This window comes from Symphalangus syndactylus, chromosome 5 (assembly GCF_028878055.3).
Source record: "Symphalangus syndactylus isolate Jambi chromosome 5, NHGRI_mSymSyn1-v2.1_pri, whole genome shotgun sequence".
Classification (NCBI taxonomy): domain Eukaryota; kingdom Metazoa; phylum Chordata; class Mammalia; order Primates; family Hylobatidae; genus Symphalangus; species Symphalangus syndactylus.
The window spans coordinates 39,759,844-39,786,624 of NC_072427.2; the positions used below are offsets into that span (position 1 = coordinate 39,759,844).

Genomic DNA, 26,781 nt, shown 5'->3' on the forward strand with positions numbered 1-26,781 from the left:
AAATGCAGTTTTTGCCAATTTAAATAAATAAAATAAGGGCAGTATTTCTGGATTGCTAAAGAGAAGACAAATATAATTCCACAAGAAAAATGGACATCGGAGTGGCTCTCCAGCTGGCTCACCTGTAGGCATGGGCTCACTTGGGGACTCGCCCGAAGCCTTGTCATCACAGTCATTCTCACACAGGGCTACGGTTCTTCCTTTCCATTCATTTTTAGGGAGCAACTCCACAACTACCACATCTCCATGAATTGAGCGGTTTCGAGCCTTCATCCCGTGGATTAGGATGTCACTGACTAAATCTGTGTTTGGGGCAGCACAGAAAAAACCCATAAAGCCAAGCGAATGGCACATCAGTGAGGCATTCCGCGTGTAATATACTTAAAGTCTAATCAGCACTCCTGCAAGTAAAGCTTCTTCCTTTCAAAGGTAGAGTCAAACTTTTGTTCTGCAGGTTAGGAATGAAGAATTGCTGGCATCATGTCATTCTGCATATTGAGCTTTTGTAAGTGCCACCGTCAATCATCTTTTAAAAAAATATCCCCACTCCCCTCATGACCTTTTAAAAAGGTATTAGTTCCCTGCATGCAACTATGTGAGCCTATGCTGGACTTCTGTCAAACACCTTTAGGATCCTACGCAGCCAAGGGAGTGGTCAGTGGGCTGAGGAACTATAGATAGGGCAGAACCGACAGGGAGAATTCTGACGAGTAAGGGCCGGAAGAAAGCCAGTTTCTCATTCTCTCTTCACCCAGCCATGCTCCTTTGACTAGCAGGGTTTCTTTTTCACCCTATCATTACAGAACTAAGAACTACACCTGATTATGATACAACTTATTTACACATTTTTTCATTTTTATTACTTAAAAAAAATTTACTCCAATAAAGCAATATAGCACATTGAGACAGCACAGAGTAATATGTTAAAATCACAGCCAAACTGCCTTGGCTACAAATTTAACTCTACCACTTACCAGGTGTGTGACTGTGGGCAAGTTACTTTGCTTCTCTGTGTAGTAGTTTAAATTTATTATAATAAAATCAGAAATTATAGACAAAAAGCTAGGGGAACCACCCCCCACCAGAATCCCACATACCCAATGTATGTAGGCATACATAACAGGGCACATATGACATGACAAATTTCAACTTTGCTTTCTTCATTGTATAACGTCAGAATAAAAAAGGAGTATCGAAATTTATGTAAGGTTTATACTGAACCTGAATCTTTACTGCTGGCTCCTTGAAGTCGAACAAAAGCTTCTATTTGGGCTCTGTGTTTGTTGACATTCAGAATTCCCTAAAATCATAATTAAAAAAATCAATGTGAAAAATGTTCTTTTCTGCCTGGTTTATCTCCAAAAGGTCCAGTTTTTAAAATTATGTGAAAACATCCCCATAATATTCTTTTAAGGTTTGTGATCCCTTTAGGAATTATATATATATGTATACACACACACACACACACATATATATATATATATATACATTTTTTTTTTCTTTTTTTCGAGATGGAGTCCTGCTCTGTCACCCAGGCGGGAGTGTGGTGTCACAATCTCAGCTCACTGCAATCTCTGCCTCCTAGGTTCAAGCAATTCTCCTGCCTCAGCCTCCCAAGTAGCTGGCATTACAGGTGCCCACCACCATGCTCGGTTAATTTTTTGTATTTTTAGTAGAGACAGGGTTTCACCATGTTGGTCAGGCTGGTCTTGAACTTGTGACCTTGTGATCTACCTCGGCCTCCCAAAGTGCTGGGATTACAGGCATGAGAAACCATGCGCAGGTAGGAATAATATTAATCACTAAGGTTTATTTTCTTTGGAGAAAAATACCATCATTTTGAACTACTCTTAGCTATACAAAGTGCTGAAAGTACCAGGCTCTATCTTATGTAACTGATGAGTAGTCTTTTAAAAATCTTCTATCTCAAAATGTCCTCCCGGGGCCAGGCATGGTGGCTCACACCTATAATCCCAGCACTTTGGGAGGCTGAGGTGGGTGGATCACGAGGTCAAGAGATCGAGATCATTCTGGCCAAAATGGTGAAACCCTGTCTCTACTAAAAATCCAAAAATTAGCTGGGCATGGTGGCGTGTGCCTGTAATCCCAGTTACTCAGGAGGCTGAGGCAGAAGAATCACTTGAACCTGGGAGGCAGAGGTTGCAGTGAGCCGAGATTACACCACTGCACTCCATCCTGGTGATACAGCGAGACTGCGTCTCAAAAAAATAAAAAAATAAAAAAAATTTAAAAAACAAACAAACAAAAAAAAAAAAACCAGGAATGCCATAAACTTTACTACTAGGCCGGGTGCAGTGGATCACACCTGTAATCCCAGCACTTTGGGAGGCCGAGGTGGGCGGATCACCTGAGGTTGGGAGTTCAAGACCAGCTTGACTAACATGGAGAAACCTCATCTCTACTAAAAATACAAATTAGCCGGGCGTGGTGGTGAGTGCCTGTAATCCCAGCTTCTCGGGGCGCTGAGGCAGGAGAATCGCTTGAAACCGGGAGGCAGAGGTTGCGGTGAGCCGAGATTGTGCCATTGCACTCCATCCTGGGCAACAAGAGCAAAACTCCGTATCAAAAAAAAACCAAAAAAACAAAAAAAAACTTTACTACTAAGTTGGAAACATTAGCCCCTCTAGGCATACTCATTTAAAATCCCCACACTTTTAGGGAGGGGCTCTGGAGTGATGTTCTTAGATTGTGGCTGACAATCTACTGAGTTGCTCATTAGAAATGCAAAATCCACCATAGAACAGTTCTGTATCTTGATTGTGGTGGTGGATACACAAATCTATGCATGTGATAAAACTGCATAGAGCTACACACACATACACACATAAATGAGTGTATATAAAACTGTTGAAGTCTGAATAAAAATTGTATCTGATTCCTTCCCAAGACCCTGACAGCATCTGGGTTCTAGGGTCCTGGGAGGATCACAAAGAGGCCCTTGAAAGGGGCAGAGAAAAAAATGGCAAAGGAGGAAAGAAGCTAAATTTCACCAATTTTACAACATCACCAGACCTCCAGACCTTGATTCAGAGATATGTTTTCTTCTAGTGACAGGAGGCATTTACCAGGCGACTTTCACAGTCTGCTTGTATGATGTTCAATATGTAACAGAATTAAGGACATCATCACAGAGTAGCTTCAAGCTGGGCAATCAGTGTCTAAGGAAAGAATGACTCCCAAGCCACCTGAAACACTGACAGCCCTGACTTACTCATGCCCATCTTGTTTGCAGCCTGTGAAATCAGAGGCCTGTGACAGGATGCAGTAAAAAGAGGAGAAAACATACTGGCTGGTCCTGACAGATTTTTTTTTTTTTTTTTTTTTTTAAATTGAGACAGGTTCTCACTGTCACCCAGGCCAGAGTGCAGTGGTGCAATCACTCACTGCAGCCTCAACCATCCAGGCTGAAGTGATCCTCCTGCCTCAACCTCCCAAGTAATCTGGGAATACAGGTGCACACTACCATGCCTGGCTAATTTTTAAATTTTTTCTAGAGATGGGGTTTCACTGTGTTGCTCAGTCTGGTCTCTAGCTCCTGGACTCAAGCAATCTATCAGCCTTAGCCAAAGTGCTGGGATTACAGGCATGAGCCACCGTGCCCAGCCCTGAGACATTCTAAATTACTACCCTCACCTGGATATAGCGTCCAGATTTAATCCCAGCTTCTAACACTTCCAGGGGAAGATGTTCTGGGTACTCCTTCCCATGGCTCTCCTGACTCTCATTCTCTCTCTCCCGTCGAGACTGAAGGATAGAATCACAAAGCTCATGGGCAGCTTTTAAATCAGGCCAGAAATTGTCCAGGTAATTCTGTATTTAATAAAAGCACAGAGAAACATGGTCAGAAGGTACTGATTCTTCATCATGGTACTATGACAGAAACTCCTGACTAGGAATTGCTGGCCTGCCGTTTTGAGGGGGTGCTCAGTAAGCAGGACTTCCTGAGCCTCATTCCACCATTCATTCTCTACTACCACATTAACCCCTGAGCCTGCCAAATGAGCCCCAGGAGGCCACTCCACCGTGGACCTCCTAGGCTACTTTGTGCTTTCAAGTCTCTTTCTCTCCACACACACCACATACACACCTGCACACGTCCAGGCAGCCTGTCTTTATGTGTATCTAATTGCTGCAGACAATGGCCTATATGTACTTTTTTTTGAGACAGGGCCTCATTCTGTAGCCCAAGCTGGATGCAGTGGCATGATCTTGGCTCACTGTAGCCTTGACCTCCCACCGCCTTACGCAATCCTCCCACCTCAGCCCCCCAAGTGGCTGGGACTAGAGGCGCATGCCACCACACATGGCTAATTTCTTTATTGTTTGTAGAGATGAGGTCTCACTATGTTGCCCAGGCTGGTCTCAAACTCCTGGGCTCAAGTGATTCTCCTGCCCTGGCTGCCCTAAGTGCTGGGATTACAGGCGTGAGCCACCGTGCCCAGCAATGTGTGTGCATTCTTGTCTTTTTTTTTTTTTTTTTTAAGAGACAGGGTCTTGCTCTGTTGCCCATGCTGGAGTACAAGTGGCATGATCTTGGCTCACTGGTCTTGCTCTGTTGCCCATGTGGAGTACAAGTGGCGTGATCTTGGCTCACTGTAGCCTTGACCTCCTGGGCTCAAGTGATCCTCCTGCTTCAGCCTTCCAAAGTGCTGGATTACAGGCGTGGGCCACTGTGCCAGGCCATTCTTGTCTTTTTTTATGTATTTTAACTCAACTTTAAGTCTGAGGGGTAGAGTCTAGCACATTCTCTGTTCTCAAATTGAAAAGAAAACAGGTTATGCTTTCTGTCAACTCCAGCATTTCTCCCACTAATTTCAGAGTCCTGTTCAAACTGCTTCCTTTCTTTCCCTACTCCTTCCAGAAATTCTGTCTGTGCTAATGTCAGTGCCCCAATTCTATGGTCACTTATCACTCATCAACACTACACTTTGTCATTATGAACCACCTCTTCAAGAGGGATTTATGATCTTGGCTCTTCTCCATCTAACTTCAAGTCCCCACAGAATTCTAGGCTTCCCTCTCATCTGAACTTCACAATATCTCTTTTTTCTACTATCATTCACCTCTATGAAGCCCTTGGTCACACAGTTTTCTTGAGAAATGCTATAGAAAATAAAACTGTACTATACCACTGGACTACAAAGAAAAGTAATTTTCACAAAAAGTAGAAAAATGTAATTTTAGTCAACTGTCCTCTGCAGGAACAAGACATGATGTATTGCAACAGAAAAAACAAGTGACACTGCCATTAATATCCAGCACCCCTGGAATTCTCTGGCATGCCAGAGCACCTTTTTATAGCAGGGCCAAGAAAATTCTATCGGCAAATCTTTAGCAATATATGCACCTGGGAACCCTTATAGAATCTGCAATTCGAAACCCAATTAGACTTTCTATGAACTGACAGGGGTAATACAGGGCCTTATTCTAGTTTCTGCACCAAAAAGTGATATCAACAAGTGAAACCTAATTGACCAGCTGGGCAGAAAGACGCGACCAGCGATCTGTTGAGAGATTAACAGTCATCCTACTCTCACAAAAGGTACCTAAGAGATAGGAAGAACTGCGGTGCTGAGACAGCCCAAAGAAACGGTCACTGATAATGCCGCTCCTGTCTGAGATCTGTACCAAGCAGATCTGACAGCATTCACATAAATAATATCACATCTCAACCCTTTCATTTATCCCTATTAACCCCTATGAACATTCACAAGTGGGGAAGAGTGAGGAACAGTTGAAAAAAAAGACTGGCCTTTAAGACAGTTTGTTTCGTGTGTATTTTCAGAAAAATAACTTGGGAGGCAGTATAGCATGGTGGCTAAGAGCTTTGGGGTCTGAATGCCTGGATTTTAATCATAGCCCTACCATTTTCTACTGTGTGACTTTGAACAAGTTACTTAGCCTTTCTGTGTTTCCATTTCCTTACCAATAAGATTAAATTATAATACCTACCTCATAGGGTTGTTGCAAGAATTAAATGAAATAATACACACAGAAAAGTGGCTGGCATAGATGTGTTGGTTATTACCATTAGGTAGAACCACGTCAAACTGCCATTTTATAGGTCAACAATAAGAATATTGGCAATTTTAGGCCGGGCGTGGTGGCTCACGCTTGTAATCCCAGCACTTTGGGAGGCCGAGGCGGGCGGATCATGAGGTCAGGAGATCGAGACCATGGTGAAACCCCGTCTCTACTAAAAAATAGAAAAAATTAGTCGGGCGTGGTGGCGGGCGCCTGTAGTCCCAGCTACTCGGAGAGGCTGAGGCAGGAGAATGGCGTGAACCCGGGAGGGGGAGCTTGCAGTGAGCCGAGATTGCGCCACTGCACTCCAGCCTGGGCGACAGAGCGAGACTCCGTCTCAAAAAAAAAAAAAAAAAAAAAAAAAAGAATATTGGCAATTTTATTCAACCTATCATCATCATCATCATCACCATTACTATTAGTGTTATAGTTATAAATGTTAGTTTACTATCAGTAGGAGTTTACTCGGCTGGTATTAGATGCTGTGGGCCTTATAGTCAGAGTTGGTCTGAATTTGTGAAAGTCAACATTAAATAGTTGGGGCATAATGAAGAAGTAGAACTTCATTTGTTGAGACAGGGTCTTGCTCTGTCACCCAGGCATTAGTACAGTGGTGTGTTCATGGCTCACTGCAGCTTCCATCTCCCAGGCTCAAGTGATTCTTCCACCTCAGCCTCTTGAGTAGCTGGGACTACAGGTGCGTGCCACCATGCTTGGATATATATTATATATATATATATATATATATATATATATATATATATATATATATATATTTTTTTTTTTTTTTTTCTGTAGAGACAAGGTCTCATTAGATTGCCCAGCTGGTCTTGAACTCCTAAGCTCAAGTGATCTTCCTGTCTTGGCCTCCCAAGGGCTAGGATTATAGGCACGAGCCACCACGCCTGGCCAAAATGGAACTTAACGTCTATTCCTCTTTTCTCTTTTCTGTGTTACCAAAGGGATCTAGAGCCTTATGGGTACTACTTAGAAAATGAGGACTCATACATATAAAACATCTGGAAATACCTTGAAAGAAATCACGAATACTCCTTCTGTTTCACTTCCATACTGCTGAATTGCCTCTTCATCTTCCGTCACCATAACAATCGGCATCCTGTCCTGGCAGTGATGATAGTACCAAACAGCTGCGTTGTATATGCTCCTGGAAAAGCAAAGGGCACGTGAGCTCTCCCCAGGCAGACAAACACAAGCTCTTGTTCAGAATTTCACATCTGGCTTTTAATTTGTTATCCTTTGGTCTATATAGATAACCATTCATTCAACAAATACTTCTGGAGTATCCTTTATAAAGAAGCCCTGGGCTGGGTGCTCTGGGGAATACAAATATGAACCAGAAAGAACCGATTTCTCTTCCCTAAGACATCCAACCACCACTGCAACCACTTTCATTTCTTGATATGGCCTAGAAACCATGAGGCTCTGCCATCTTTTACACCGTTTAACTGGGGCAGCACACAAGATGAAAAGCTGTGTTATGTGAGGCTTAAAAGATGAAGAAACAAGTCTTTGGCTAAGAGAAAAACTAAGGTGCAAGTAGCTGAAGATCATAATCCAATAAGGTCTGATACAGAACCATGTGAAATGCCTGGAAATCTTCCAAAAAAGAACTGGAACTGGGAAACACAGAACTGGGAAACAGGTCTGGAGAACTGTGTGCAGGACTGGATTGACTGTCTGATTGAGACAGGGTCTTACTCTGTTGCCCAGGCTGGAATGCAGTGGTGAATAATGGCTCACTGCAACCTTGATTCCCAGGCTCAAGTGATCCTCCTGCCTCAGCCTCCTGAGTAGCTGGGACTACAGGTGCACGTCACCATCCCCGGCTAATTTTTAACTTTTTGTACAGATGGGGTCTCACTATGTTATCCAGGCTGGTCTCGAACTCCTGATCCTCTTGCCTCAGCCTCCCAAAGTGCTGGGATTATAAGTGTGAGCCACCATGCCCAGCTTTCAAGGTAACTTCTGAGGCACATTCCGTGTGGCTCCTCAGCAGCACTGACGGAGCCTTCGTTTCCCACAGCAGCAGCACATCCTTCACCACCTTCCCTCCATCTCCATCTCCATCTCACTCTCCCCGCTTCCTCACTCATGCTTCTGGGAATTGCTTTCCACATAAACACTCCACACTCAAGGACTCGCTTTAGGCTCTGCTTTCTGCAGACTTAAATCAGGACACTGTATTTCTTGAAGCAGCTTTCTCAGAATTAAATGACCACTTTCAGTTTAATAAGACTAGGAGTAGGAGCCTGGCCGGGCACAGTGGCTGACATCTATAATCCCAGCACTTTGGGAGGCCAAGACAAGTGGATCGCTTGAACCCAGGAACTGAAGACCAGCCTGGGCAGCACAATGGGACCCTGTTTCTACAAAATATACAAAAATTAGCCGAGTGTAGTGGCAGCTACTTGGCCTGTGTTCCCAGCTACTTGGGAGGCTGAGGTGGGAGGATAACTCGAGCTTGGGAGGTCGAGGCTGCAGTGAGTTGTGATCATACCACTGCACTCCAGCCTGGGTGACAGAGCAAACAACCCTGTCTCAAAAAAAAATTTTAAAAAACCAAAAAACAAAAAAGGAGCTCTTCTGCCTTCCCCATACATACATGCATTAAAGTTATGACCTCTAGGTCACTTGAATGATCCTGATAGCTGCTAGGGTCTGGGGCAAACATATTCTGGGTACCTATATCTTCCTAACTGCAATTTTTAAAAAATGTACCAGTTATATATTCAAATGATATATCTAAAATATTGACATGGTAAGCATTTTGGTGTTAATCATGGTTCCAGAATAATTGTTGGTTTGTTCTAGCGGACTATTTAGATCAACTCCCAAACAGCCAATGATGAGGAAATGAAAGAAGACGACAGTGTGAAAACAGCAGCAAGTCAGGGCCATACCTGGTCTGCCACTTCTCCATGGACTCTCCTCCTTCCCGTGGCAGATAGCAGCATTGCTGGAATTCATTAGCAAAGAGAATGCAATCATGACGCGCATCCTTCAGCAGGTTTCGCAGTTTGTTATACTGTCTGTGACACGGAGGAGAAAAAATAAATCTAACAAAGCAGGTACTCATCCATTGCTATCTCTTGCTAAGGATCAAAAAAGGATGGGGTATTTTAGAGCAAAAGATTGATTACTTTAAACCTGAAGAACATGTATTCATATTGGTCTCACTGTGCTCAGTTCTATCGGGCTGCTATTGTTTCTCGATTTTGCCTGCTAGAAGGTGCTTGGGCAGGGCCTAGTTAATTAGTTTGCAGATCAGTTAAACTCCTCTCTCCTTTCCCCTTCAGAGACTTCCAGCCATTTTATTATGTAATTATACCGCCTTGCCCTGCCTAGCCCCTTCTTCAAAGCCTGAGTGCACGGAGGCAAGCAGAGAGTTTAGCACTTTATTTTTGGACCTCACTTTGCTCTATAAATGTCATTAAGCATTAATACATTTGACTTTTTGCTGGCAGCCCTAGACAAGAACATGTAAGGTAAATAAGTCTGGGGATTTATCTGTGAATTTTATTTATGCAGCCACCCTGATTTACATAAATGAGAGCTAGCCTCATCTGTCAGACAACTAACAGAAAGTTTTAAGGTTTTGTCCATCAAGAGATCCTTCCCATGGCTGAGGAAGGAGGATGGTTTGAGGCCAGGAGTTCAACACCAGCATGGGCAACATAGGGAGACCCTGTCTCTACCAAAAAATACAAAAATTAGCCAGGCGTGGTAGCATGCACCTGTAGTCCCAGCTACTTGGGAGGCTGAGGTGGGAAGATTGCTTGAGCTTGGGAAGTCAAGGCTGCACTGGGCTGTGACTGCGCCACTACATTCCAGCCTAGGTTACAGAGCGAGACTTTGTCTCAAAAAACAACAACAAAAAAGATCCTTCCCACAATGCTGGCCGAAGCCACAAATCAAACATCAAGTCTCCTATGGGTCAGTTTCTAAGAAGGTGCTTTTCAATAGTCTAGATAATATAAAATTACAGAAAACACTGAGTTATGTTATTTAAAGATGAATTTGCTGGGTGTGGTGGCTCATGCCTGTAATCTCAGCACTTTAGGAGGCTGAGGAAGGAGGATCGCTTGAGCCCAGGAGTTGGAGACCAGTTTGTGCCACGTAGCAAGACCCCATCTTTACACAAATTAAAAATACAAAAATTAGCTGGGCATGGTGGTACGTGACTGTAGTTCCAACTACTCGGGAGGCTGAGGCAGGAGGGTCCTTTAAGCCCAGGAGTCTGAGGCTGCAGTGAGCTATGATTGTGCCACTGAACTCCAGCCTGGGGAACAGAATGAGACCCTGTCTCTAACAAAATAAATATAAAATAAAAATGGATTCATATTAAATCAGATTTAACATGTGTTTTAATATAATAACATTTGTACCCTTCCTTCCGCACCTCCAGCCTGCCACCATAGGTTTTAAAAATTGAGTCTTTTCATTGAAGCTAAGGCCGAACTCCCCAATGAATCTTGTTAAATGCATAAACACTGATCACCAATCTGTGTGGTCTTACACTTTATTAGAAAACAAGAACTAGATTTCACTAGGGCCGGGTGCGGTGGCTCACGCCTGTAATCCCAGCGCTTTGGGAGGCCGAGGCGGGAGGATCACGAGGTCAGGAGATCGAGACCATTCTGGCTAACACAGTGAAACCTCGTCACTACTAAAAATACCAAAAATTAGCCGGGCGTGGTGGCAGGTGCCTGTAGTCCCAGCTACTCAGGAAGCTGAGGCAGGAGAATGGCGTGAACCCTGGAGGCAGAGCTTGCAGTAAGCCGAGATTGTGCCACCGCACTCCAGCCTGGTGACAGAGTGAGACTCCGTCTCAAAAAAAAAATAAAAAAATAAAAAAAAAGAAATAGATTTTATTTTCTTAGTAATTCTAATTTTGAGTCACTGTGAAAAGAATCATAAATAGCAACTTGTAAAATATCTTTTTTTTTTTTTTTTTTTTTGATATGGAGTCTCACTCTGTTGCCTAGGTTGGAGTGCAGTGGCACGATCTCGGCTCACTGCAACCTCTGCCTTCCAGGTTCAAGTGATTCTCCTGCCCCAGCCTCCCGAGTCGCTGGGATTACAGGAGCCCACCACCATGCCTGGCTAATTTTGGTATTTTTAGTAGAGACGGGGTTTCACCATGTTTGCCAGGCTGGTCTCAAACTCCTGACCTCAGGTGATCCCCCCTGCCTCGGCCTCCCAGAGTGCTGGGATTATAGGCATGAGCCACCAGGCCCGGCCATAAAATATCTTAATAAACAAAGGGATTCAGTTTCATTTCTATGAATGGCAGCTTTTCTTAACAGAATTCCATTTGTACAAACAAAAGCTGTTCCCTCACCCCTCAAGATGAGTAGAACATATTGTATCAGTAATTTTCCCACTTTCACAAAGACACTATATTTTTGAGACAGGGTCTCACTCTGTCACCCAGCCTGGAATGCAGTGGCACGATCATGGCTCACTGCAGCCTCAAACTCCTCGGCTCAGATGATCTTCCCACCTCAGCCTCCTGAGTAGCTGGGACTACAGGCACACCCCACTAAGCTCGGCTAATTTTTGTATTTTTTTTGTAGAGATGGGGTCTTGTCATGTTGCCCAGGCTGATCTCAAACTCCTGGGTTCAATCGATCCTCCTGCCTTGGCCTCCCAAAGTGTTGGGATTACAGGTGTGAACCACCATGCCCGGATAAAGACACATTTAAAACTTACTTTAAAAGCCTCTTAGAAGAGTCTATGCCATATATATGTATTTTTTTGAGACAGAGTCTCACTCTGTTGCCCAGGCTGGAGTGTGGTGGCACAATCTTGGCTTACTGCAAGCTCTGCCTCCCAGGTTCATGCCGTTCTCCTGCCTCAGCCTCCCGAGTAGCTGGGACTGCAGGTGCCCACCACGACACCCGGCTAATTTTTTGTATTTTTAGTAGTGACGGGGTTCACCGTGTTAGCCAGGATGGTCTCGATCTCCTGACCTCATGATCCGCCCGCCTCAGCCTCCCAAAGTGCTGGGATTACAGACGTGAGCCACCGCGCCCGGCCTACACACTGTTAACAGTTTGGGCAGGCTTTCACTTTCTGCCTTACACAGTTCGGTAATGCTTAGAATTTTAAGAATGAGCACTTATTTGTTAAGTAATAGGAACGACTTTTGGAGAGATTTCATAAACATCTACAATTTGTTATTTCAGAGAAAACATTGAAAAAATATTGCCTGTTCTTCCTGACTTTGTCCCCTAGAAGTTTTTGTTCCCTTTACCTACCATCATATTTTGTGCACCATTACAAAGAACCTGAACTTACTGTAGTTATTTGTTTACAAATGATCTCCCTTGCTAAGCATCCTTCATTTAGAAAATCTTTGCTTCTATGTGCCAGATCTGCTGGGGGAGGTGAGGGCTGCTGCACTGAATGCCCTTGGGAACACCAACTAGACATCCCACTGCATCTGAATAGTGTCCTATGGCATAGATAGGGCAGTGCCCCATGTCTGCAGCAAAGAAAGGAAAAATAGACATACCATACAATCCAGTAATCCCACTTCTGGGTATATACCCAAATTGAAAGCAAGAACTCAAACAGACATTTGTATACCTATGTTCGTAGCAACATTACTCACAGTACATAGGCAAAAGGTGGAAGCAATCTATCAATGGATGAATGGATAAACAAAATGTGGAATATATTATTCACATTTAAAAAGGAAGAAAGTTCCAACACATGCCATAACATGGATGAACCTTGACACATTATGCAGAGTGAAATAAGCCACTCACAAAAGGACAAACACTGTGTCATTCCAGTTACATGAGGTACTGAGGGTAGTCAAATTCATGGAGATGGAAAGTAGAACAGCAGAATAGGGGCCAAGGAGGGGAGATAGTGTTTAAGGGGTATAGAGTTTCAGTTAGGACAGATGAAAAGTTCTGGAGAAAGATGTTGGTGATGGCTGACAACAAGGCATATGTTTTTAATGCCCCTGAACTGTGCACTTAAAAATAGTTAAAATGACAATTTTATGTATGTACATTTTACCACAATTTAAAATAAAGCTACGCTACTTGACAAAAACAAACCAAACATAACACAGAACCACCCATTTCAGTGGGATAAGTGCCTGAAAGGAGAAGACAGGAGGGATGGGAAGGCTTCTTGGAGTAGGTGACCCATGAGCTCTGAAGGATGAATAAGAGTGAGTGGAGACAAAGGGCCCAAGAGACGAGAGCAGGGCAGAACGTGCGAGACAGCAGACAGTAAGGCTTTACTTCAGTGCTTTACCCGCAGGTGCTGAATCAATGCTTTCCAAATGAACAAATGAATGCACAGCCCTACATGATAACAGTGATCCAAGTGCAGGATAGTAACGCCCCTGAGTAAACTGACATTTCCAGAGCCCTGCTGCCTTTTGCTAAGCTTCATAGACATCACTGCATTTGTTTTCACACCTTCACTTCAGACCCAGGGTTTTTGTTTTTGCTTTTGTTTTTTTGAGACAGGAACTTGCTCTGTTGCTCAGGCTGCAGAGGAGCAGCGCTATCATGGCTCCTTGCAGCCTCAAACTCTCAGGCTCAAGTGTTCTCCCACCTCAGCCTCACAAGTAGCTAGGACTACAGACACAGGCCACCATGCTCAGCTAATTTTTTTATTTTTTTGTATTGAGACAGGGTCTCACTATGTTAGCCAGGCTGATCTCAAATTCCTGAGCTCAAGCAATCTTCTTGCCTCGGCCTCCCGACATGCTGGGCATGAACCACCGTGCAGACCCAGGGATTCCTGAATTCTGTTCTCTGCAAATACTGATGTGCCTGCCACAAGCCAGTCCCAGGGGTTACCACCAGATTAGAGTAATGACAATCCTTCCTAATATTTAGAAAAATATATCACTTAACAAAAAATGTTCTCAATTTTAAGTTTCCCTCCCATATATATTTTCTTAGACTTTTAGTGCAAGCTTCCATTTGTCAGCTACCTATAGCCAGATAAAACAAATGAACAAATGGCAAAAGAATATTAATGCAGAAAGCAGGAAACAAACAGCGAATCACTCTGAGTGTGACAGTCGGGTTTGCTTGTAGACATGGGCTTACAGTTATTTTTTTTTTTATTTTTTATTTTTTTTTTTTTTTGAGACAGAGTCTCGCTCTGTCGCCCGGGCTGGAGTGCAGTGGCGCAATCTCGGCTCACTGCAAGCTCCGCCTCCCGGGTTCACACCATTCTCCTGCCTCAGCCTCCGAGTAGCTGGGACTACAGGCGCCCGCCACCGCGCCCGGCTAATTTTTTGTATTTTTTAGTAGAGACGGGGTTTCACCGTGGTCTCGATCTCCTGACCTCGTGATCCGCCCGCCTCGGCCTCCCAAAGTGCTGGGATTACAAGCGTGAGCCACCACGCCCGGCCATGGGCTTACAGTTATAATTTAATAGCACATACATATGATATAGTCATATTTTTTGCTAGTCAGGATTTTGTAGTGCATATGATGGGACTAGATAGATGAATATCCTGCATGGAGTCAGCAAACAGCACCATGTGCCTTAAGCAAATTCGACCAGAATGACAGGAGAACAATGGTTTCAGATAGTCAAGTACAAGCCAGGCGTGGTGGCTCTTGCCTGTAATCCTAGCACTTTGGGAGACTGAGGCGGGAGGATCACTTGAGGTCAGGAGTTTGAGACCAGCCTGGCCAACTTGGCAAAACCCTATCTTTACTAAAAATACAAAAATTAGCCAGGCATGGTGGTGGGTGCCTGTATTCCCAGCTATCCGGGAGGCTGGGGCAGGAGAACTGCTTGAACTCAGGAGGCAGAGGTTGCAGTGAGCTGAGATGGCACCACTGCACTCCAGCCTGGGTGACAGAGTGAGACTGCTTCTCATAAATAAATAAATAAATAAATATAAATTCAGCTCTTACAGAAAAACCTTAGTTCCCTGGACTGGCTTGGATGTTTTCTAAAACTCCAACATCTTAATGTTTTAAGCAATTTCTTAGAGGGGCAGTTAAACCTACCTTCTTTAGGTTGTTTTTTTTTACTATTTTTATTCAGTGGTGACCTTACCTACAGATGCAACATCCCTTTCCGCTGCTGACTGTTCTCTAAGGATTAGAAGCGGGAGTCCCACACCAGTGGAAAGACCTACAAAGTGAATTCTGTACTAAATGTATTTCATCACCTGGATTTTGCAGAACCCAGGTAGGGTCTCACAGACTTACCTTCAGAGACCATTGAGTTTTCTACAAGTTTATATTGCCATTTATATTAGACAATACTCACAAAACATTTTTATGGAGTACATTTGGGGCCAACTGAACGACTGCCTTCTAACTGCACTGCCATTTGGCATCAGTGCGGCCCTCTCAGATGCCCCAGAGACACTTCAAACTCTTGACCTTGACCCCCCTGCCCCCAGGCTTCCTCTAGTGTTCCCTCTCTCCATCCAGTCATGTAGGCCAGAAACCTCAGTGATATCCTTGACCCCACCTTCCCCGCCATCTCACATACCTAAATCTATCACTAGTTCTAGAGATTTTAAAAAAGAGCAGCGTTATTGAGATATAATTCACATACCATAAAATTTGCCCTTAAAACACACACAGTTCAGTGGTTTTTAGTATAGTCACAGTTATGCAACCATCACCATCGATCTAATTACAGAACATTTTAATCACTAGGAAAAGAAACCTGTATCCATCCATTAAGCAGTCATTGCCTGTTCCCCTTGACCTCAGTCCCCGGCAACCACTATCTACTTTCTGTCGCTATTGATATACCTATTCTGGACATTTTACGTAAATGGAATTATACAACATATGATGTTTTTATATGTGCGCTGGCTTATTCCACTTAGCATGTTTTTGTGGTTTATCCACGTTGTAGCATGTATCAGTACGTTATTCCATCTTATGGCTGAATAATATTCCCCTGTATGGATAGTCCACATTTTGCTTAACCATAATCAATTAACGGACATTTGGGATGTTTCCATGTTTTGGCTATGATGAAGAAAGTTGCCATGAACATTTGTGTATGATGTTTTCATTTTTATTTATTTATTTATTTTTGGAGATGGAGTCTTGCTCTGTCACCCAGGCTGGAGTGCAGTGGAGCGATCCCGGCTCACTGCAACCTCCACCTCCCAGCTTCAAGCAATTCTCATGTCCCAGTCTCCTGAGTAGCTAGGACTACAGGCGCGTGTCACAGACAGCTGGCTAATTTTTTGTATTTTAGTACAGATGGGGTTTCACCGTGTTGCCCAGTCTGGAACTCCTGATGTCAAGCAATCCGCCCAACTTGGCCCATCAAAATGTTAGTATTACAGGCGTGAGCCACTGTGCCTGGCTGTGTATGATGTTTTCAGTTTCAATGTTGACACGTTTTCAATTATCTTAGTTATACACTTAGGAAGTTTTATAGATTTTTACCTATTAAACAGGTCTTGGAAACATCTATTTCTGTCTCTAAGCTACCAACATTCCTTCATCTGGACTAAAGCAAAAGCCTCCTCCCTTCTTTTTTCCAGGCCTCTTCTCTACCTGGCCCAGTAATCCCTTTTTTTTTTTTTGAGATGGAGTTTTGCTCTTTTGCCCAGACGGGAGTACAATGGCGTGATCACGACTCACTGCAACCTCCGCCTCCCAGGTTCAAGCAATTCTCCCACCTCAGCCTCCTGAGTAGCTGGGATTACAGGCACCCACCATCATGCCTAGATACTTTTTGGATTTTTGTAGTGATGGGGCTTCACCATGTTGGCCTGGCTGGTCTTCAACTCCTGACCTCGGGTGATCCACCCACCTCCACCTCTCAAAGTGTTGGGATTACAGGTGTGAACCACCACTGAGTAATCCTTTTAGGACAGGAATCTGATCATGTTATCCCATTTTGCTTAAAACTTTTCCCTGACAGGGCCGGGCGCGGTGGCTCACGCCTCTAATCCCAGCACTTTGGGAGGCCGAGGTGGGCGGATCACGAGGTCAGGAGATCGAGACCATCCTGGCTAACACAGTGAAACCCCGTCTCTACTAAAAATACAAAAAATTAGCCAGGTGAGATGGCGGGCACCTGTAGTCCCAGCTACTCGGGAGGCTGAGGCAGGAGAATGGCGTGAACCCCGGGGGGCGGAGCCTGCAGTGAGCCGAGATCGCGCCACTGCACTCCAGCCTGGGCGACAGCGAGACTCTATCTCAAAAAAAAAAAAAAAAAAAAAAAAAAAAAAAACTTTTCCCTGACATCCCTGAGGCCATGAGGCCTTCCATCCCACCCAGGCATTCTTTCGGCTCCTGGGGTGTGCCACAGGCCCCTCCCCATGGGCCCCAGGCATTTTCCTCTACCTTGAAAGCTTTCCTCCACTCTGCCTGGTTTATGCCAACCCTTGGACCTCCACCTAGGCGTCCCCCTCAGAAAAGCCCTTCCTTGCTTCCCTGGGTGGTCTGGGCTCTCCTGGCGTGCCGTCCCTGTGCTTCAGTGCATTTGTCACAGTTGCAGTTCTGCATCTGTTTGTGTAATTGCCCGATTACTGCCTGTCACCCTGCCAGGACTCTGTCTACTTTGGTTCGCCACTGTACCCTCAGTGCTAGCAGTTTCTGGCACATACAGTCTCTTGGTGAACATTTGTTGAATAAACCAACACACATGTGGACACATGAACATGGTGGACAAAACAGCCTTACAGAGTTGTCGGGGGGACTCCTCATTAAATAAGCATTTATTTGAAGATTATTAGATGGCAGAACATGTGATTATCCTGAACGACTTAAGACCTGACATTAGTCATACTGTTCTTTGCAATACACTTATGAGAACAAGCATTCTCTGCTTTGATATTATTGAAGTCAAAATAGGAAATCTTATTACAAATATAACCAGATTAAAGGCTATGTCTTTCCATTGTTAAACCTAACTCTGGTGATTTCGTTTCAGCAAAACAATGTTATCTGTCACATTGAATAATGTTCATTTGCAGTTTTCTGATTTTGTAACTTTGATTATTTAACTTAAACTAGGGTTGTATTAAAGTACTTAAATATGAGGACTTATACTGAGATTTATGTTTAAACACATTTAAATAACAATAGAAGAAAATAACACTGGGTATCCAGGAGGATTTTTTTCTTTTAGAAACAAGATTGATATATCACTCATGTTGAGAACACTGAGGTACTGGATGGGGAGTTAGATCATGTGACCTTTCAGATCTCTCCAACCATAATATTCTACGATTCCAATCTTTATTTATTTATTTATTTTGAGAGAGAGTCTCGCTCTTGTTGCCCAGGCTGGAGTGCTGTAGCATGATCTCGGCTCACCACAACCTCCGCCTCCCGGGTTCAAGCGATTTTCCTGCCTCCGTCTCCTGAGTAGCTGGGATTACTGGCCTGCGCCACGTCGTCTGGCTAATTTTTGTATCTTTAGTAGTGACAGGATTTCACCATGTTGGCCAGGCTGGTATCAAACTCCTGACCTCAAGTGATCTACCTGCCTCGGCCTCCCAAAGTGCTGAGATTATGGGCGTGAGCCACTCAGCCTGGCCTGATTCCAATCATATATACCATCAAGAAACAGAAACATGAAATATGGAGACTCTCTGAAGCTATACAGAAGGAATTCAGGAGGGAGTCAAAAGGAACAAGCAAAGCATCCTATACCAGACACCAGACGGGACCAGGGATTATTAACTGACAAAACTTTCCTAACCAAGAATGTTCCTCAAAGCATATTGGATAAAATGAATTATTTACTCACATCTCAAAAATCTCCGAGGAAGAACTGAAAAACAAAACAAAATGTTCCCCAACATTAAATGAACAAAACACTAGAGAGCTTCTGCTAGGCCCAGTTCAGTTAAATATAAAAAGTTAATTATCACCAAAAAAATGGTAAGTATGTAAAGTAATGCATATGCTAATTAGCTTGATTTAGCCTTTCCACAATGTATACATATTTTAAAACATCATGTTGTATGCCATAAATATATATGATTTTTTAAAATAAGTTTTTTAATAGAGACAGGGGTCTCACTATGTTGCACAGATTGGTCTTGAACTGGGCTCAAGTTATCCTCCTGTCTTGGCATCCCAAAGTGCTGGGATTATAAGTATGAGCCACTGGGCCTGGCCAAATATATACAATTTTAATCTGTCAATTAAAAAAAGTCAAATAACTTACACTTAACACTTACGAAGGCTGAATTAATAAAGCAAATCTCCCAGATCTTATGTATTCAATGCCTATTATTAATTTGAAAGTTAGCCTTCAATAAATGACACTTTCTAGTGCTCAGACAATTTGGGTCATTTAGCTATGTCAACCTGAATGCACCTGCTGGTTGCTTAACAGGTAAACAAAGTTTGCTGATTTCTTCCTCTTCTTCAATCATACTCGTAATACGCCTTAAAGACCAGTCTCAAATCCATTTCCCCCAAAGGATTTTCCGGCCTATTCACTCCACTCCACGTTTACTTCTGCATTTTGCATAGTCCACATTAAATTATCCTTCGTGTGTCTAAGGCGCTTCATAATAACTGTCTTGTTTCTTCTATCTAACCCCAGCAAGACAACAGGTTTGTTATGAGAGGGATTGAGACTTATTTTGGGCCAGGCACCGTGGCTTATGCCTGTAATCCCAGCACTTTGGGAGGCCGAGGCAGGCAAATCATGAGGTAAGGAGTTCGAGACAAGTCTGACCAACATGGTGAAACCCTGTCTCTACTAAAAATACAAAAATTAGCCGGGCGTGGTGGCGTGCAGCTGTAATCCCAGCTACTCAGGAGGCTGAGGCAGGAGAATCACTTGAACCCGGGAGGTGGAGGTTGCAGTGAGCCGTGAGCCGAAATCACGCCACTGCACTCTAGCCTGGGCGACAGAGCCAGACTCCATCTCAAGAAAAAAAAAAAAAAGACTTCTTTTTTATTCCCCAAGGCCTGGAACTAAGAGCTTAAAAAGTGCTTACCCAACGAACAAAATCAGGGTGTTATCATATGGCCCTATTTCGTAACTCCTCATCTTTTGTTTTCACATTTAGTATATTCAAAGACATGGTAAGGCAGTGGAAAACCAATAGTTTTTCATCAAGTTAACGACTCTTGAAATGTTCAGGAGAAAAAAAACATTTAAATTCCAACTCTTTGTCTTTGAATGTCCCAGGAATTGGTTTCTAAAACAATCCTTAACATTAAAAATATTTTAGAAAACAGAAGTTGAAAAGGCTCGCAGTGTGTTAGCAATCCGAATGATAACAACAAATTGATTTTAGTAGCAGAAACTGAAATATGACACCTGGAGCAGCATTTAAATTTGGATGTGTATAAACATCTATATCTTGGTGTCTGAACAAAATCAACTTGAAGCTCATTTAAAAATATTCTATCTGAAAAAACCTGTACACAATCTGGTTAATGTACGTTTTTTGAACTGATCATATAATAAGAGGACAATTTGTTATTTTCATATACAAATAAAAACACTTCATCTTTTATTACCAAGGTCTGAAGAAACCACAATATTTTAAAAAAGAATAAATGCATAGTTGGTGCTTATTAAATAACTTAGAGTGTTAAGAGGTTGGACGTATAATTCTAATATGCTATTTCCATATAGTCTTAAGTTCAAGTCATAAACCTTTCCCAACATTAAAGGAAGCAAAATTGCTTTTTAAAGTATTTGTTTAAAAGGTAGACAACTATTCTTCATTTAAGTACAAGGCAAGAATTTTAGACTGGTTCAATTAGAAAGCCTTTGTTTAGCAAATACAATGACTATGGCTGGTAGTTACACTAGTAATCTAAAAATAAAACAAGCTATTTCTGGTTTCATTGAATAAATCATTACAAGTACAATTTGCATCCCCAATAAAGGAGTCTAAAATTTAAAAATAAAGTACTCTTTTCCCCAAGAAAAGAATGTATGCTTCTAAAACAATGTATCTATAAATAAGATTAAATAATACACATTATCAACAAGAAATAAGCAATAACCCTGCCACTATAAAAATGCAAGCCAAAAGCCAATTCACACTAGAATCTTAAATACCCACATACTGGGGACACTGCAGTTTACTGATCTACAGTCAGATCTCTTGGCCAGGTGTTGAAGCAGAAATATAAAATAATGTTACTGCATTCCTCACTATCAAAGAGAATACGAAATTAGTTTAAAAAGTCCTTTCTGACAAAATAATGAATTCCTCCCATCCCCATCCCCCTCCAACAAGGGACCTTTTCTAAGGTGGGGGGAACCTATACCATATAGAAATAAAGAATGCAAAACGTATACCTCCGGCCTCTTTGATGCTGCACAGCTTGACAAGCTGTCTGCATGAAAATAATTCCCTTCAACTCAGGAAACTCAAGGATCTCAAGATAATCTTGAACAACTTTCCAGTCTGGGATCACGTAATGAGTCACATCACTAGACAAGAGTTTCCCATCTGAAACATAATTCAAAATTTAAGAGATTAGACAATGTTTTCAAAGCTGGTTTATTTAAATGTCACGGTGCTCTGGCATGCAAAATAACTTCCAGTCTTAACTCCATGGTGGGAGTTTTTAAAAGACAAATCTACTTTGGCAGAGGCCCAAAGTTCAGGTATATTGAGCACCCTCATTTTTTTGGAAGCTGTGATAAATACAAGCTCAACGTGGTTTATGGTGTTGCCAGAGGTGCCGGAGAGGATGGCTGATTTAACAACGAACAAGCACATTTTCAGCATAACCTGAATATTTCAGTGTTAACTCATCATTGACAAACACATTCAAATGAAGCACCCTCACATTTATACCACTTGTGTATGATGCCCAGCAATTTAAAGTTGGCTCTCTGTCAAGCTTCTGCACGTGCTCAGCAGCCTCCAAGGGCCAGAAAGATTGAATAGAGAAAATGCTCCGTGCAAGCAACGTGCAGAGGTGGGGTTTTCACCAGGCCCGCATCTGAGAGCTGGTTAGCCAAGCTCTAACAAAATGTTCACCTTAATCACAATGTTTGGGGGATTCCACACATTCGCTGACAAGGACCCACATCCCATGCTCATCCTCCCATGGGGTAAGAGAGCCAGTAATGTGCATCGTTCTATCGGCCACCCTTGCGGCCTAGAAACCAAGGACTGGGGCCCAGAGTCCCCAGTCCAACTTCCCCGTGACCTTCCTCTCCAGTGCGGGCCCAGAGAGTTCACAAATCTACGGTGAAGTGGCTCTCCACTGGGGGAAACGTCTGGGGCACCAGTGCGGGCAGGTCAGGAAACCTGTGGCTGCAAAGCAGTCGATGTCAGCTTCGCAGCGGCAGCAGCTGGCCGGTAGCTCCCAGCTCGGGACCTCCCCAGTTCTCCGCCGCGCGAGGTTGCGGCGGGAGGAGGCCTCGGCTTCCGCACCCTGGGGCCCCTCTGAGGAGCCAAACCACCCGGCCTCCAGCATGGGGTGCGGGTCTCTCGGGCCCTCCCATTGGACAGGGCGGAGCAGTCCGGGAGTCCCGGGCAGGACGCCCCGGAAGCCGTGGACCCGGGCCGCCGGGTCCCGACCAGCAGAGGGCCGGGGGTGAGGCCGGCGGGCGGGCGCAGGCCGCGGACACGCCTCGGTGTCCACGCCGCTGGCGCTCTGCCTCCGGGCCGCGCTCACCCCCTCACTGCGGCCGCCCGCTCCCGCCGGCCCCGTCCCCGCCCCGGCCCCGGCCCTGACCGTGGCTGCAGGCGGCGGGCTGCGGGCAGAGCGGGCTGTGGCAGGGCACGCAGGGCCGCAGGTAGTGCTCGCGCACGATCCGCAGCGTGCGGCCCTGGAAGGTCCTCAGCAGCAGCACCTTCTCCCGCTTCTGCAGCATGGCGGCGTGCCTCCTGGCGGGCGCGGCGGAGGCAAGGCCGCGGCTTCGGACCCGCCCCTCGGCCCTGGGCGCCGCGGCTCCGGAACCGCCGTAACTGCCGCGCCCGGGGGAGGCCCGGAGCTACACGCTCCAGGCTGGGGCCCGGCCCTCCCGGCCTCAGTTTCTTCCCTTCCCTCAGTGGCCTGGACCAGGGCGGAGGGATAGAAACGACCTACCCCAGAGACGGAGGGAAGACTAGGATGATACCTGGACGGCAGGTGAAGAAGGGCTGGGCGCAGCTGTCCAAGATTAGGAGACTTTGTCCCCCCAGGTCCATGTGGGAATGGAGCCGCCGTATTAATACTAACACCGGGTAATTAATGTTTTCTCTTCGTTGCTCTCGTTATCTCCAAACGAGGTAAAAGACTCAGCAAATAAGCCGGCAACCCTGCCAGCCGAACATTTCCAAAAAGTTATGTTCATTTTAAATTACACGTACTTTTTAAAAAGTTTTTTTCCTTTTTTGTAGAGATGGGAGGGTGAGGGGGGCGGGTCTTGCTTTGTTGGCCCGGCTGGTCTCAAGCGATCCACCTGCTTCGGCCTCCCAAAGTGTTGGGATTATAGGTGTGAGCTGCTGCGCCTGGCCTTTCATGTTCTTTTTAAAATTTATTTATTTGTTTTGGTATCCCTATTGAAGTTATCATGTACTTATATAGTCAAACAATGCAGTTAAAATGAAAACCAATCTCTTCCCTTGAAGCACTGTTCCACTCCAACTTTTACAGCTTTTGCAGCCTCTGGCAAAGGATTTCTCCTTTAAACTGCCACTGTGACACAGTCACAAACGTCCATGTTTGTATTAATAACTTTTTTTTTTTTGGACAGGGTCTTGCTGTGTCACTCAGGCTGGAGTGTAGTGCACGATCATGGCTCACTGCAGCCCCCGAACTCCTGGGCACAAGCGATCTTCTCCACCACGCCTAGCATTTTTTTTTTTTTTTTTTTTTAGAGATGGGAGTGTCTCACTATGTTACCCTGGCTGGTCTCCAACTCCTGGGCTCAAGTGATCCTCCCACCTCAGCCTCCCAAAGTGCTGGGATTACAGGCGTGAGCCACCACGCCCAGCCTGTAGCTCTTGATAAAGAGATACACAGAGTCTCTTCTGAGATCACACACCCTTGATTGGATAGAATCCACTGTTCTTCCAAGCACTCAACTAAGACTTTTGAGCTGCACTAGCAGCTTTGTATACGTGTCCCATTTAATTTCCACAGCAAGTCAAAGGAGTGGGGCATTATCATTCCTATCTTATAGACTATAAAACAGGGTTAGGGAAGTTAAGTGGCCAAGGTTACCCAGTTATTAAGTGGTGGGATCAATATTCAAGCCAGAATGTGACTGAATTCAAAGCAGGCTCGTAAGTAATTACCGTGCTATTCAGAGATGAGTAAAATACAGGTCCTGCATTTAGGGACTTTATAGTCTGCTTGGTGAGCTCCAGTTAAGGCAGCTCAACCAGCTGGCTGGAAACATCAGACTTCCTGTGATGCTGAAGCAGGCAGAACTGAGGATGCCCCGTTGGATGGCTCTTGTCACTCTAAGGGAATGCATTAAAGAGAGCCATGATCTCCCACTCATTGTACTTCCATGTCAAGTTACCCTGCAGTGTGAGCTGATGTGAATGAGATCTGAGGTGGAATTGCACGAATTAGGAAAACAGCACACAGCTGGCCTGTAAGGCAACCAGCAGTGCAGGAGACTGTCCCTAATTCAGGAGGTCAGTTCTGGACAGCCCAGAGGACAGTCAAGTTGCCAGATTTGTCCCCTACATAAATATGTTCCAGGCAGCTGCCCACAGTTCCCTCCAAAGCTCCCCCATGTTCATTTTTCTTTTATTTCTGATTATACCAGGTTATGGGGGGGTGTTGATTAGTTACTAATATGCCCATAACATCGCTCTTTAGCACTTGGTAGCTTTAAACTTTCTTCAAATTGGGACAAATGATCTTTTAAGGAAGAGAGTGTGTCTGAGGTTCTATTGAAAGTTGGCTTTATTAGTATTTTAAATAATTCGGGGTCCATTAAGCATTTCCTTTGCTTGCATTTTGGCAATAATGTATAAATTATGTTTTAAAAAGCATGATTTCTTAATTCTTGGAACTAATGAGCTAAAATGAACAAGAATGCCTTTTTGTTGGTTGGTTGGTTGGTTGGTTGGTTGGTTGGTTGGTTTGCCTCACAGGCCATCTGATGCCTCTTGCCTGAAAATAGGTATCTATATCTGTAAGAATAAGCCAGTTTATGCTGTGGTAATATGCAACTTTAAAAATCTCAGTGACCTGGCCAGGTGCGGTGGCTCATGCCTGCAATCCCAGCACTTTGGGAGGCCGAGGAGGGCAGATCACCTGAGATCAGGAGTTCAAGACCAGCCTGACCAACATGGAGAAACCTCATCTCTACTAAAAATACAAGCTGGGCGTGGTGGTGCATGCCTGTAATCCCAGCTACTCGGGAGGCTGAGGCAAGAGAATCGCCTGAACCTGGGAGGTGGAGGTTGCAGCGAGCCAAGATCATGCCATTGCACTCCAGCCTGGGCAACAAGAGCAAAACTCCGTCTCAAAAAAAAAAAAAAAATCTCTGTGACTTAAAATGACAAGATGTTGCCTGGGCACCAAGAGGCTCTGCTCTGTGCTCTTTTCTAGGACCCAGGCTGATGCAGCAGGCCCTCTCTGGAACACGACTGTGGTCATTGGCAAAGGAAAAATGTCCCCCAGAGAGTCTCATCCCAGCAATTAAAAGCTCAGTCCAGAAGTGACACATTTCAATTCTGCCTATTGACCACACAATAGTGGTGGGTGGGGCAGGAAGTGTGTGCCGCCTCATGGCCTGAAGGCAGAGCACTGAAGCCTTTTGGTGAACAGCATCAGTGACTACCTGAGTGACCTAGCTCAAATCCCTTATTCCTAAATGAGTCAGTCTGCTCTGCCAGCACCTTAACCTTTGTTGCTTGTGACTACTCCAGCTCAGCCCACTATCTGGTCTCTGCTTGGGCATTCTACTGCTCACCTCTTTTCACATTTGATGTGTCTTTCCCAAACTCCATGACCCCATAGGCCAAGGATACATCACCACATTATCTCTAATCTTTATCACAACTCTTCAGTGTAAATATGTGATTTCTTGTGGCAGAGACTGGTTCTGGCTCTCTGTTTGCCAAATCCATGCCCTCTTTTTCTCTGGGCACCTATCATCACCCTAACTAATCACTCTCTTTATAAAGGAGATTAAGGAACTTGTCCAAGAGTTGTGTAGGGCTATTTGTTCCAGAATCCTTCACTAGATATTAAATGTCATCAAGAAGCTGCTCAAGATTTCTTTTTTATTTTCCTTTTTTTTTTTTTTTGAGACAGAGTCTTGCTTTGTCACCCAGGCTGGAGGGCAGTGGCGAGATCTCCACTCACTGCAACCCTCGCCTCCTAGGTTCAAGCGATTCTCCTGCCTCAGCCTCTTGAGTAGCTGGGATTACAGGCGTGTGCCACCACACCCGGCTAGAAGCTGCTCAAGATTTCTAGGGCAGTTCTAAATTGCACAGTTCTCTAGGAGGTAGGAGAGCATCAGTGGCCTGCGTGTTCTGGTTTGGTCTGGGCTACAGTGCAACACTGGGAAGGATGCCTGGGGGTTGCTTCTTCTTTCAGTTTTCCCTTTCCTTGTCAATCCAAGTGCAGATGGACAGCCTGACATCCGTACAGAAGAATGCCGTGACAGCTTTCAGTACTCTGTTGCCGACAGAAATCTGTGACTGTGGCTTGTTTTCTTTGGTGCATGACTTCAATCTTCAGGCTGAGCACCAGTGTGCTAACACTGCAAAGGAGTTTGTAGCATTGACATGACTTCTTGCAGATGTGCTCTTGGAGTGCAGCCATCAGCAACTACTGGATTGTA

The 26,781-nt window shown here is 44.4% G+C and overlaps 2 protein-coding genes across 22 annotated transcripts in view; one reads left to right on the top strand and one right to left on the bottom strand.

Annotated features, from left to right (window-relative positions):
- TIPIN (TIMELESS interacting protein) overlaps positions 1–9,140 on the top strand; it is a 49,538-nt gene extending 40,398 nt beyond the window's left edge. Inside the window, exon 10 of one of the 2 annotated variants that reach the window (XM_063638962.1) lies at positions 8,878–9,140. The gene's annotated coding sequence lies outside the window, so the exon portion shown is untranslated. The remainder of the gene's footprint in view (positions 1–8,877) is intronic. The other variant, XM_055278080.2, reaches the window with a different exon arrangement.
- The window catches only part of DIS3L (DIS3 like exosome 3'-5' exoribonuclease), a 43,276-nt gene extending 20,014 nt beyond the window's left edge, over positions 1–23,262 (bottom strand). For 3 of the 20 annotated variants that reach the window (XM_055278054.2, XM_063638883.1, XM_063638881.1), the window contains exons 1-7: positions 22,292–22,609; positions 21,328–21,481; positions 8,967–9,095; positions 7,075–7,210; positions 3,655–3,831; positions 1,222–1,300; positions 123–302 (exon numbers count right to left, since the gene is read on the bottom strand). In XM_055278054.2, coding sequence (XP_055134029.1) covers positions 123–302; positions 1,222–1,300; positions 3,655–3,831; positions 7,075–7,210; positions 8,967–9,095; positions 21,328–21,481; positions 22,292–22,460 — 1,024 coding nt within the window. In that variant the 5' untranslated portion in view covers positions 22,461–22,609. The other 17 variants (XM_055278058.2, XM_055278055.2, XM_055278057.2 and 14 more) reach the window with 16 other exon arrangements.
- Positions 23,263–26,781: the final 3,519 nt, after the last annotated feature.